The sequence below is a fragment of the Suncus etruscus genome, chromosome 7 (genome assembly GCF_024139225.1).
Source record: "Suncus etruscus isolate mSunEtr1 chromosome 7, mSunEtr1.pri.cur, whole genome shotgun sequence".
In the NCBI taxonomy this organism is placed as follows: Eukaryota; Metazoa; Chordata; class Mammalia; order Eulipotyphla; family Soricidae; genus Suncus; species Suncus etruscus.
The window spans coordinates 112347990-112360375 of record NC_064854.1 but is presented as its reverse complement, the minus strand read 5'-3'; the positions used below and the strand labels follow the sequence as shown (position 1 = coordinate 112360375).

The window sequence follows — 12386 nt, the reverse complement described above, 5'->3', positions numbered from 1 at the left end:
GGCCAACATCAGTAAGTAGCACCTGAGTATTCCCATCCTTAATGGCTCTGAGTGCATACGCCAACTATAGTGGGCACAGAGATGCAAAACTTGAGAGATTCCAGAATGGCTATTCAGGGCTTTGGCTGACCTCCCAGTGAGAATCACATTCTGTGAGATCTCTTTGTTGCTTTTGACAGAGGGATTATGGGAATTATTGTTGATTTTACTTTCATGGGCTGGATTCCCATCATTTCATAGAGCGGGGACCTCTGAGAAAACAGTGTAAGCATGTTTGTTTCTTCCTCTGGGGAATGGTTCATAGGTTTGCTCTTTCTCTCTCTCTCTCTCTCTCTCTCTCTCTTTCTCTCTCTCTCTCTCTCTATGTAAATTCATGTGAAACTACTGGTAGTGGTCATGAATGCCAAAAGCTTCCAATGGAAATAGTGAATAAGCCAATTGGCTAAATGCCCTTCAGTATGGACTGAAGTGCTGTTTTAAAGCAATGGAAGAAGTTGCCCTGAAGGCCAAGTATAGGACACAGTCAGAGAATTCTTTCTGAAAAATGAAAATCTTAGCTGTAGAAAAATATCACCACTACGCAATCAGACCATGGTTTATTGATTCTGAAAGATGCCTTCTGTTGACTCTCCTTGTTTTAGAAGGAGAGTATTCCATTGTTTTGGGATTCTTACTTCTTTACTATTTTTTTTGTAAAAATGGAAAAACAGAAGAAAAATTTAAGGTCTGTAGATATAACTCAATAGGCTAAGTAAATTCTTTGTATATGGGTACTCTAGGTTTGATTCCAATCACTGCATTTGCCACTGAGTGTTACTGGTAGCAACCCTCCCAGTACAGAGATAGGAGTAGTTCTTCAGCATTAATAGAAATGCACCCCCCTAACAAAAAGAAAAAAGAGATATAACTCAATATTATCTATTTAGAGTTAACACATTTTCTCTGAAGGTTTAGTTTCATAGGCTCTTGAAAAGCATTTGGCCACAAGCACTTTACCTACTTATTAAGTAGTACAGTGGAAAAGAAGACTCTGATTAGATTTACTGGGTCCCAAATGTAACTAGAAAACCATGACTGGCACTTAGTTTTTCCATCTGTAATAATAAATTGTAGTTTCCCCAATTGACCAGAATCAGAATTCACATTAGTTTCATCCCAAGCCGACATGCACAACTCCACCCAATAACAGTCATTTTCATGTCTTTTGTCCAATCAAAGTCAATAGGCAGGGAATTTTGCTACATTTTTCTCCCTAGAAGGTTTATGTACTTTTTTTGTCACAGAACCAGGGAAGACAAATTTAAATAAAGATAGATGCAATTAAGTGTACTGAGAGAGACCTGAGAACTACTGATTTGAGTTTAATAAAACTCACCTTCCTTTGTAAAAATCTTTTAGTGTTTCCAAGACCCTCATAAATGGTGTTAGTATGCTTTTACAATCAGCCTTTATTTTCACACTGGATAATCTATATATGCCTAACCCCAAGACTTCATCTAGCTTGTTTAGAGAAGAGTGAAGGAACTGTAATGGAATTTATTTGAAATTAAGTATTTATTTTCACCATATCTGCTAGTCAGGCACTTAGATTTGTCTCAGATTTGCTTTTTAAGCTTTCTACCTAGTTTAAGTCTCAGGGTTTAAAAAAATAAACAAGATCAGAAAATTAAGCCAGATGGTAGTTCGTGAATAAAATTTACGGACACTGTGGTCAGCAATGAGTACTCTGGGTCCAAGGAACTTATTTGAATATGGGCGCCACCTCTTAGCAGCTGGTTGTAAGACCTGTAGGCAAGAAGATGAATCTTCATAAGCTTGCAGAGAAGCAAAATACTACCTCAAGAGATGATCAACGGCTTGTCATCATGGCGACGCGGGGCCATGTGCAGGACCCTAACGACAGGCGCCTCCGGCCCATTTACGATTATCTTGATAATGGTAACAACAAAATGGCCATTCATCAAGCGGATAAATTGTTGAAGAAGCATAAAGATCTTCATTGTGCGAAGGTTTTAAAGGCCATTGGCTTACAGAGAACTGGAAAGCAAGAGGAGGCCTTCACCTTGGCTCAGGAAGTGGCGGCCCTGGAGCCCACGGATGACAACTCACTGCAAGCACTGACTATCCTCTACAGGGAAATGCACCGACCGGAGCTAGTCACGAAACTTTATGAGGCAGCTGTGAAGAAAGTTCCCAACAGCGAGGAGTATCACTCTCACCTCTTCATGGCCTATGCCAGAGTTGGCGAGTACAAGAAAATGCAACAGGCTGGCATGGCTCTCTATAAGATCGTTCCCAAAAACCCTTACTACTTTTGGTCTGTGATGAGCTTAATTATGCAGTCCATATCAGCCCAGGATGAAAACCTCTCAAAAACTATGTTTCTCCCACTTGCCGAGAGAATGGTTGAGAAAATGGTGAAAGAAGATAAGATCGAAGCTGAGGCTGAGGTTGAACTTTATTATATGATCTTGGAGCGTTTGGGAAAGTATCAAGAAGCCTTGGATGTCATTAGAGGAAAATTAGGAGAGAAGCTGACCAGTGAGCTCCAGAGCCGGGAAAATAAGTGCATGGCCATGTACAAGAAGCTGAGCAGGTGGCCGGAGTGCAACGCCCTGTCCCGCTGCCTCTTGCTGAAAAACTCAGATGACTGGCAGTTCTATCTGACTTATTTCGATTCTGTCTTTCGACTGATTGAAGGGGCCTGGACCCCTCCTGCTGCAGGCGAACATTCTTTAGAAGGAGAAGTACATTATTCAGCAGAAGAGGCGGTGAAGTTCATAGAAGATCGGATCACAGAAGAATCTAAGAGTTCTCGCCATCTCCGAGGTCCACATCTGGCTAAACTGGAGCTCATCAGACGGCTACGACGACAGGGCTTCAACGACGAATATAAACTGGATGATCCAGAAGAATTAATGTTTCAGTATTTTAAAAAGTTTGGAGATAAACCTTGTTGTTTTACGGATCTCAAGGTGTTTGTTGATCTCTTGCCAGCTACACAATGTACAAAATTTATTAATCAATTACTTGGAGTGGTTCCTTTGTCGACGCCAACAGAGGATAAGTTGGCACTGCCTGTCGACATCCGAGCTCTCCAGCAGCATTTGTGTGTGGTGCAGCTGACGAGGCTGCTTGGCTTGTACCACACGATAAACAAAAACCAGAAACTGGACGTGGTCAGAGAATTGATGTTACGGTACCAGCACGGTCTGGAATTTGGAAAATCCTGTTTGAAAACCGAATTGCAAATTTCAGACTATTACTGTCTCCTTGCTGTCCATGTACTTATTGATATATGGAGAGAAACAGGTGACGAGACTACTGTGTGGCAGGCCCTGAATTTGCTGGAAGAGGGATTGACTCACAGCCCATCCAATGCTCAGTTCAAATTGCTGCTTGTTCGAATCTACTGTATGCTGGGGGCTTTTGAGCCAGTGGTGGACCTCTACTCCAGCCTGGATGCCAAGCATATCCAGCACGACACCATTGGTTACCTTTTGACCCAATACGCAGAGTCCCTAGGTCAGTATGCTGCTGCAGCCCAGTCCTGTACCTTTGCTCTCAGGTTCTTCCACTCCAACCAGAAAGATACCTCAGAATATATTATTCAAGCTTATAAATATGGTGCATTTGAGAAGATACCAGAGTTTATCGCTTTTAGGAACAGGCTGAATAATTCTCTTCATTTTGCACAAGTCCGTACCGAGCGGATGTTACTAGACCTTTTACTTGAAGCAAACCTATCAACCAGCTTAGCAGAAAGTATAAAGTCAATGAATCTTCGGCCTGAAGAAGATGACATTCCATGGGAATTCTTGCGAGACAACAGGGACTTAAATGTTTTCTTTAGCTGGGATCCAAAAGACAGGGATGTTTCTGAAGAGCATAAGAGACTCTCTCTGGAAGAGGAAACCATGTGGTTGAGGATTCGTTCCTTAACGCTGAGGCTGCTCAGTGCACTGCCAAGTCTGGACCACCCCGTGGAGTCAAAGAACTCGGAGAAGACTACCGAGAACGGTGTGGCCTCTGGCATTGACATCCTCCGTCTGCTCCTGCAGCAGCTGGAGGCGGCGCTGGACAAGGGAAAGCGGTTTCTAGAGAGGGAAATCCAGTATCCTTTCCTTGGCCCTGTACCTACCAGAATGGCTGGATTTTTCAGTTCTGGCTGTGCCCTCTGTCAGACCAGCTCTTTTTATCTCCTTAGTGATATTTATGAGCTGGATGCCAATGGTTTAGAGGATACAACGGAGATCCAGGATCGAGTAGAAAATAGGCTAAAGTCTTTATTAGAACAATTAAAAGATGTCTTCACTAAGTGTAAAGGTGACCTTTTAGAAGTTAAAGATGGTACCTTGAAAACACAACCCGCGCTTCTAGAAAATCTAGTCTTCTTTGTTGAGACTATTTCTATTATCCTTTGGGTATCTAGTTACTGTGAGAGTGTCCTGCGACCGTATAAACTAAATCTACAGAAAAAGAAAAAGAAGAAAAAAGAAAGCAGCCTTGTCATGCCACCAGTCTTTACCAGTTTTCAAGACTATGTCACTGGGCTTCAGACTCTGATTTCCAATGTTGTGGATCATATTAAAGGGCTTGAAGCACATCTAATTGCACTTAAACTTGAAGAACTTATTTTAGAAGACTCTTCTCTCTCACAGAAGGAGAAAAAATTTTCAAAGACTGTGCAAGGAAAGGTGCAGAGTAGTTATTTGCACTCACTTCTAGAAATTGGGGAACTGCTGAAAAAAAGACTTGAGACCACAAAGAAACTGAAAATTTAAGGAAGTATGAACTCCAGGCATTGATTTTACAACTGAAATGACATCATCTTCCCAGGCAAAAAGCTCCATCTGATTGACCATCATTTTAATCTAGAACTCCCTCATAAAATGCATGAAGGACTTTGATTGTGAATTACTTTTTTTAGGTATTAAATGTATACATCTGATTAAATTATTGTATATAAACCAGAAAAAAAAAGAGATGATCAACAAGAGTAAATGAGATAAATCACTTAAAGCATGGGTACAATGAATACAGTATGGCTTGGTTGAGTAAATAAATGTTAGCTATTCAGAGTCCTGTAAAAGACAGTGATTCAAAGGCTTATCAGAAATCTAAGTGTTCCAGGGCATTTGATTTTCATGCTGCTGACCAGGGTCAGACCCAGTTTGATTCCTGGCATCCTATATGGTCCCCTGAGTTTGCTAGGAGCGATTTCTGAGCACAGAGTCAGGAGTATCTCCTGAGCATCATTTGGTGTGGCCCCCAAACCAATAAATTCATAAACAAACAAACAAACAAACAAATAAATAAAATATATATTAAAAAACAAACCTAAGTGTTCCTATTAAGTTCATTTCAGCACTATATACAATAGCTAGAATCTGGAAACAACCCAAATGCCCAAGAACAGATGAGTGGCTAAAGAAATGGTGGTATATTTTCTCGGTGAAATACTATGCTGCTATTAGGAAAAATGAAGTAGTGAAATTTGCTTATACATGGCTAGATATTCTGAGTAAAATGTATTAGAGGGAAATGTTTCATGGAATGAACATAGGATGATCACATTCATTTGTGAGATATCAAAAATATAGTATTATATTAATATCCAAAGACAATTGCGACAAATGTCATGGAGGACCAGTCCATGGTAGGAAGCTTACCACAAAAGGGAGCGTAGTTAGGGCAAAGAAGGACACAATTACAATGACAGTTGGAAATTATCACTCTGGACAAGAACTAGGTGTGAAAAAGAAATACAGTGATATCATGATGCCCCTTCAGTAACAATATTGCAAATCACAGTGTCTAAAAGGAAAAAAAAAGGAAGATAGAGTATAAAAATGTCAAAGAGGCAGGCAGGAGAGGGGTAGGGGGTAGGGCAGGAGAGAAACTGGGGATATTGGTGGTGAGAAATATGCATTGGTCAAGGGTGTTATACACTGTATGACTGAAACCCAAACATGAACAACTTTGTAACTATGTGTCTCATCGTGATTATATTAAAAATTATTTATTAAAAAAGAAAAAGAAAAAAAAACCTGAGTGCTAAAAGGAGATAAAGTATGCTTGATACCTCTTTAATAACAATAGAGGAAGATAATATGTGTGTATCTCACAATGATTCGACAAAACAATTTATTTATTTAAGAAAAAGACAACAGCATAAACACAAAATAAGAAATAAGAAACCCAAGTGCCCAACTTTGGTGGTAAATTTGGTGAGACTTGTATACATCGAGAGTCACATAGCTTGACATCCTAAATTTTATAATTCTGTAAATTGATAAATTTTGATTGAATAAATCCAGGTAGTCAAATTTGAGGCTTACTTGAAACCTATGGTAAAACAAATTTTGGGAGAGCATAGCTGTATTATAGGGCTGACATAGTTTATTAAAATCTTTGTATTCTGATAAACTTTTTATTTGTTGCTTTTTGGTTTTGGAGCCACATCTGATGATGCTCAGGGATTACTCCTGGCTCTCCGTTAAGAAATTACTACCGGCAGGCTCAAGGAACCATATGGGTTGCCGGGAATCAAACCCAGGTTGGCTACTTGCAACCAAACACCGTACCCACTGTGCTATCACTCTGGCCCTGATGAACTTATTTACAGAGGCATTTTTTTCCTTTTAAATCATGAGAATGACATAGAATTACTAAAACAGCTGAAGAGTGAGTTGCCCTAGCTGCTCCAGCCACATTTCCTCCAGCCACATCTCCTCAGCCCCATTAGCTCATTTTTTAAAATCTCCTTTCTGCCCCTTGGCACACAAAGGAATGCATGCGAAGACCTCTTTTCTAATACCCATCTATGGTTCTCAAAGGGAAGAATTTGTCTCTCATAGTATTTTTGGCAGTGTCTGGAGGCACATTAGGTTGGCACGCAATAATGGGCATGTGTATATGTGTGCGCATGGACACATGCATGTATGCACATAAAAGCTGCCACTGTCATCTAGTAAAGTAGAGGGGAGACTTGCTGCTCAACATCTCAAATTTACAGGCATTTGAACATGCAATTATCTAGGTCAAATGTTAATTTTGCTGCGAACGAGAAATTCTAATCCACTGTGAACATGAAAATGACGTCTAATTGGCAACACAAACAACACGTTCAATACACTAAACTGGTACTTTTTTTTTAAAATTTTGGGCCACACCTGGTGATGGTTAGGGGTTACTCCTGGCTATACACTCAGAAATTGCTCCTGGCTTGGGGGACCCTATGGGACACTGGAGGATTCACCCGCAGTCCATCCTGGGTCAGCCGCATGCACGTCCCTACCACTGTGCCATTGCTCTGGCCCCTCAACTGATAGATTATTTTAAAGTTGCTGTAACATTGGCTCATGACATTATGTAGATTTTAGGTGTATAGTTCTATTAATCTTCATCAATATATGCAGCTACATCGTGTCTACCACTAAAACAAGCATTTCCAATTATCTTTATCTGACTCAATTATTTTCACCTAATTTATGCATCTCCCTTCTCTTCTTTCCTCTCTGGTAATCACTAGTTGATTCTTAAAATAGAAGAGCTTACTTTGTTTGTTCATTTTTTATATTTGATTTAGCATATTACCCCCCCCCCCCCCAGATCAATCCGTGTTGCAATATATAGCAGGATTTTGTTCTTTACAAAAATGAGTAGAGGACAGAATTTTAGTGCCGTGGGTAAGGCATATGCCTTGTAAGCAGATGCCTTGAGGTTGAACTCTGGCATTACTAATGGTCCCCTGAGACTTGCTGGCAGCAATCCCTAAACACAGAACCAAGATTAATTCCAGAGTACTATTGAAAAGGGTCCCTACTTCCTCATCCCCCAAAGACCAAAAAAGGGAAAAAACTGAGTAGTATTTTTCTGTGGTGTGTGTGTGTGTGTGTGTGTGTGTGTGTGTGTGCATGCGTGCGTGCTCACGCATTGTAAAACTCAACGCCCTCTTTGCAATCACCTGCAAGTCTAAAAATGGTAGTTATACTGTTTTCAATTCCTGTCTCTTGTGAATAATACTGTCAAGACTATGGGCTCTCTTTGTAATAGCAATTACAACACTCAATTTTCTGTTTGCTTGTTTTGGGCTACATTGGGCAAGACTCTGTAATGCTTTCTGGTTCTGGGTTCAGGAAACTATGCAGTACCAATGAATCAAGTTAGGGTTGGCTTCATACAAAAGCACCTTAATCTATCTGTCCAGTCCACAACATTTAACTTAACCTCTTGTCTTCCTAATCCAAAATTCAGATATACTCCTCTGCTCTCCTTCTGGTTAGTAATGGGACATGCCACCATCTTAGATGCTTTGGACAAAAACTTGGGAGTAATTTAGGACTATTAAATTTACTGATCCCATCTTCAAAACATACTTTCAAAACAGATTATGACCACTATTAACAATTTCACTTATTTTACTCCAATCCAGGTCACCAACAAAAATCTCACTTCTAATTTGTTGCTATAGACCTAAATGTTGTACTTATATATTTTTCGTGGATCTTCCAAACTCCAATGAGAAAGAAAGTGATCCTGTAAAAAGTAAAACAGGGCTAGAGCATAGTACAATAGATGAAGTGCTTATGCAGCTTTTCATACTTAGTGATCTTTCAAGCAGCCAAACCAGATTTTATCCCTGGTACCATATATGGTCTATCCAACACCCATCAAGAGTGATTCCTGAGTGCAGAACCAAGAGCAGGCCTGAACATTCAGGCAGTTTAGTCAGTGTAGATAAAACACTATAATAAATATCTAGATGCAAATATTAAATAATCTAGAAAATAGAACTTTTTATAATAATACCGCCTTTCAAGACTGAATCAGGAAGAAATAAATAGCTTAAACAGACTAACCACAAGAGCAGAAACCAAAATATTAATAAAATGTCTCCTTAAGAGCAAAAGCCTAGAGAGATAGGTAAAGGAGCTAGTATTGTATGTTGTCTATCTCAGTTAGATCTCCAGCATGCACAGGCCCCCAAACACCTCTAGAAGAATTAGCTCCTGAGTACAGATCCAGAAGTTGTTCCTGGACACAGCCAGGTATGGCCCAATACATTGCTTTTCACTCCCCTCAAAGTTCAGGCTCAGATGGCTTTAGTAGTGAATTCTATAACATTTTTTGGGGAAGGGGCAGGCCATGCCTGGCAATGTTCCAGGTTTACTCCTTACTCTGCACTCAGAGATCACTCCTGATAGGGATTGGGATGACCCTGGTGGTGCTTAAGAAATCATATGGGTTAATGTCCAACTATTTAAAGAACTTACACAACTCAATAACAGAAATATGTAGCATCTTAATAACATTTTGAAAAAATACATTTATAAACACTTTCCCAGAAAAGGATAAAAACATGAAAAACTACTCACTAATACTTATTTTTGGGGAAATATGAAACAAACTCTCAGACAGTGAAAATGATAGTTACCAGAGGGAAAGTGATCATGGGGGATGCAATAAGTAGAGGGCCTTTTAGTTTGTTTTGTTTTGTCTGATGGAAAGTCAATGATACATAACTGAAGGATATGATATTAATTCTACCACACAGTTGTGACACCCTTGAAAATTCTAAGAGATGACAAAATGTTAAGTTAATTCTACTACTCTTTTGTTCAAAAACCTCCAATAATTTTCCACCTCAATAAAAACAAATAGTATGAATCTCACCATGTATTATAAAATCCTAAAGGAATTCAGTCTTTATTGCCTCTAACCTTCTCATTTTCATTCAGCTTATTGACTAGATTTTTTGCTGTATAAATAGTCTATATGCAAATGGTTATCCTCTGTCTAGCATTTTGCATCAAGCATTCCATTTCTTTCAGGCTTTTCTAAAGTCACCTTATCTGCAAAGTTTCCCTTGACTGACCTGCATAAAGCAGTTTTTCCAACACTTCTCTTTCTCCCTAACATTTATTGTCACCTAATATAAGCTTTACCTTTGTTGCCTATTTACTGTATTTGCTCCCAGTAGAAGCCATGCTCTGTGGAAGTATAGGCTTTTTTCCCCCCAATCTATTCGTTGGAACTTCTATATCTAGACTAATGCCTGGCACATTTTTAGATACTTCACAACTAATTTGTTGAATAAATAATCAAAGTAGTGTTATTGAAAAGTTCTAAAGTCATTGAATTATAAATAACATATTCCAAATGTGTTGTGCCAACTGGGATTCTCTTCTATGTCACTTACATGTTGTGCAACCACGGAAAACTACTTAACTCATTGAGTTCCAACTTTCTTGTCAGAAAACTCTTAAGGATTACAATTCTTAAGTTGTTAGAAAGTCAAATAAAATAAAAGAAAAAGTATCTGACTTAGTGCCTATGGCATAAGCAGCACTGAATAAAAATATAACAGATAAAGTGAAAGAAATGGTGTTTTACAAGAGAATGTTTCTGGGCTATGCAGGAACCTAACTAAGAAAATTCTCTCTAGCATGCTGCTGACCTGACCTCCATCCTATACTGCAGATGGTCCCCTGAGACTACTAAAATGATTCTTGAGCACAGAGCTAGGAATAAGCCCTGAGCATAGCAGAGTATGCTTTCCCAATAATAACAGTAACAAAAATAGATAAAGCATTCCTCTAATATCCAAATTGAATATTCTCCCATCTGATTATTTTTTTTTACCCGTTCATCCCTTCTAGCCTTTGTATAGGATCCTAGTTTTTGGTGGACTACAATGTCATGTACTTATTTATTTATATTATTATTGTAGTTTTAGTAACAATTTTACAATAGCATTATGTTTATGGCTTTGATATACTGTTACAACATCTCAGCACCACCAAAGTTCTCAAGACCCTCCAATGTGTTTGCGATTTCCAGTCCACATATTCATTCCTCTTCATTGCCCCATCCCACTCCTGCTTCTTGATGACACTTAATTTGAATCCAAGTTAATTAAGTCAGTAAAATAACTGCTGAAGGGAACAGCTAGAAGGGACAAAAGTTGCTGGCTACCAAGCAAATGACTTATGCATTACATTGGCAAGACCAGAAGCTAGGACAATAGTACAGGAATAGGAACATTAGCTTGATAACTGTATTATTTCTGATTTACAAAACTATTATTATTATTATTATTATTATTATTATTATTATGGCCACTTGCAGAAGTGTTCAGGTTTTATTCCTGGCTCTGTACTCAGGGATCATTCCAGTGAGGCTGGAGAGACCATATAGGGTGATAGGGATTGAAACTAGATTGGCTGTATGCAAGAAAAATATTGATTTGCTACTCTGGCCTCTGGATCTGGCTCTTGTCAATCATTGCACTCTCCAGTTTATGAAAAGACATTTATTATCCAGCTGCAGTAGACCTCATTTGTATTCTGTTATTGTTCATTCATCCATGCATTCATTTATATAGCTTCTCAATTGTCCAACATATATTGGAAACAATATGAGCCAGACACCATTTTGGACTCAAAATTCTCTTTCAAATAAGAAAGAGAAGGTTTCAGCACTCATGAAAAAAATTCTTATTGTTTGCAATATAGACAAAATTTTTTTTTTTGAGGAGGAAAGGAAACATGAAGATAAAAATATAGGGTCATGGCCTAGAAAATGCCTGATAGGGTTACATGAGATGGGGATAGACAGGAGTAGTTCTGTCTGAGGACATAATTGTGTAGAGAAGTTCTCAACAATCTGCTCATCTCCTTTCTGTCCTCTCCTCCAGTAAAGAAAACTCAAGTGGGAGAACTCAGCTTTATCAGAATAGAGCCATCTAAACCCAGTCTCTGCTTTATTTCCAGTATACATCACCCTGAAAATAGAGTGAATAAATGAGGCTGGTTTAGTAAGCCCACTTGTCTCACTTGCCAAGGTAAAGTAGCAGAGAATGGGCAGTTTGGGGACAGATATTTATCTGGGATTCTGCCTTTATTATACTAATGTGAAGTTTGAATTTTCAAGTGGGGCCATAGCACCTAACATTTCCCAAATTTATATGATTATAGAAAACTTTTCTATATTCAAATGTCAAGCTCTGAATAAGACTGACCAATGTGCCAAGGAAAGTCATATAAGCTAAATCTTTGCTTCTGGATAGCCCAGATAATCTCTAAGGCCGGCTGGTATCAGCAGTCAGTCCTGCTTCCATCCAGATCTGGTGCTCCGTTGTAATCAAATAAAATTGATTGTTATTGTGTAGGAGAAATTAATTAAACCACTTCAAAGTTTGGGTTAGAAAGAAAAAACTGGGTTATTCAATTTTCTTTTAAGCAAGTTTTTGTAGGAGATGGATAAAGATAAAGGTATCAGGAGAGGTCTCTCTTTATAATTTTCCCTTTCTACTCCCCTCCAAACTCACTCAGTTGCTTCCCACCAGCATGATTCCCCTTTCTGCTTTAACACCTTACCTG

At 38.9% G+C, this 12386-nt stretch overlaps 2 protein-coding genes across 5 annotated transcripts in view; one reads left to right on the top strand and one right to left on the bottom strand.

Annotated features, from left to right (window-relative positions):
* Positions 1-12386, bottom strand: part of CADPS (calcium dependent secretion activator) — a 569958-nt gene that overhangs the window by 250196 nt on the left and 307376 nt on the right. The window lies entirely within an intron of this gene.
* On the top strand, positions 1863-4934 carry LOC126013993 (N-alpha-acetyltransferase 25, NatB auxiliary subunit-like). The gene has a single exon (XM_049777277.1). It carries the CDS (start codon positions 1866-1868, stop codon positions 4782-4784), a length of 2919 nt encoding a protein of 972 aa, XP_049633234.1. The 5' UTR covers positions 1863-1865; the 3' UTR covers positions 4785-4934.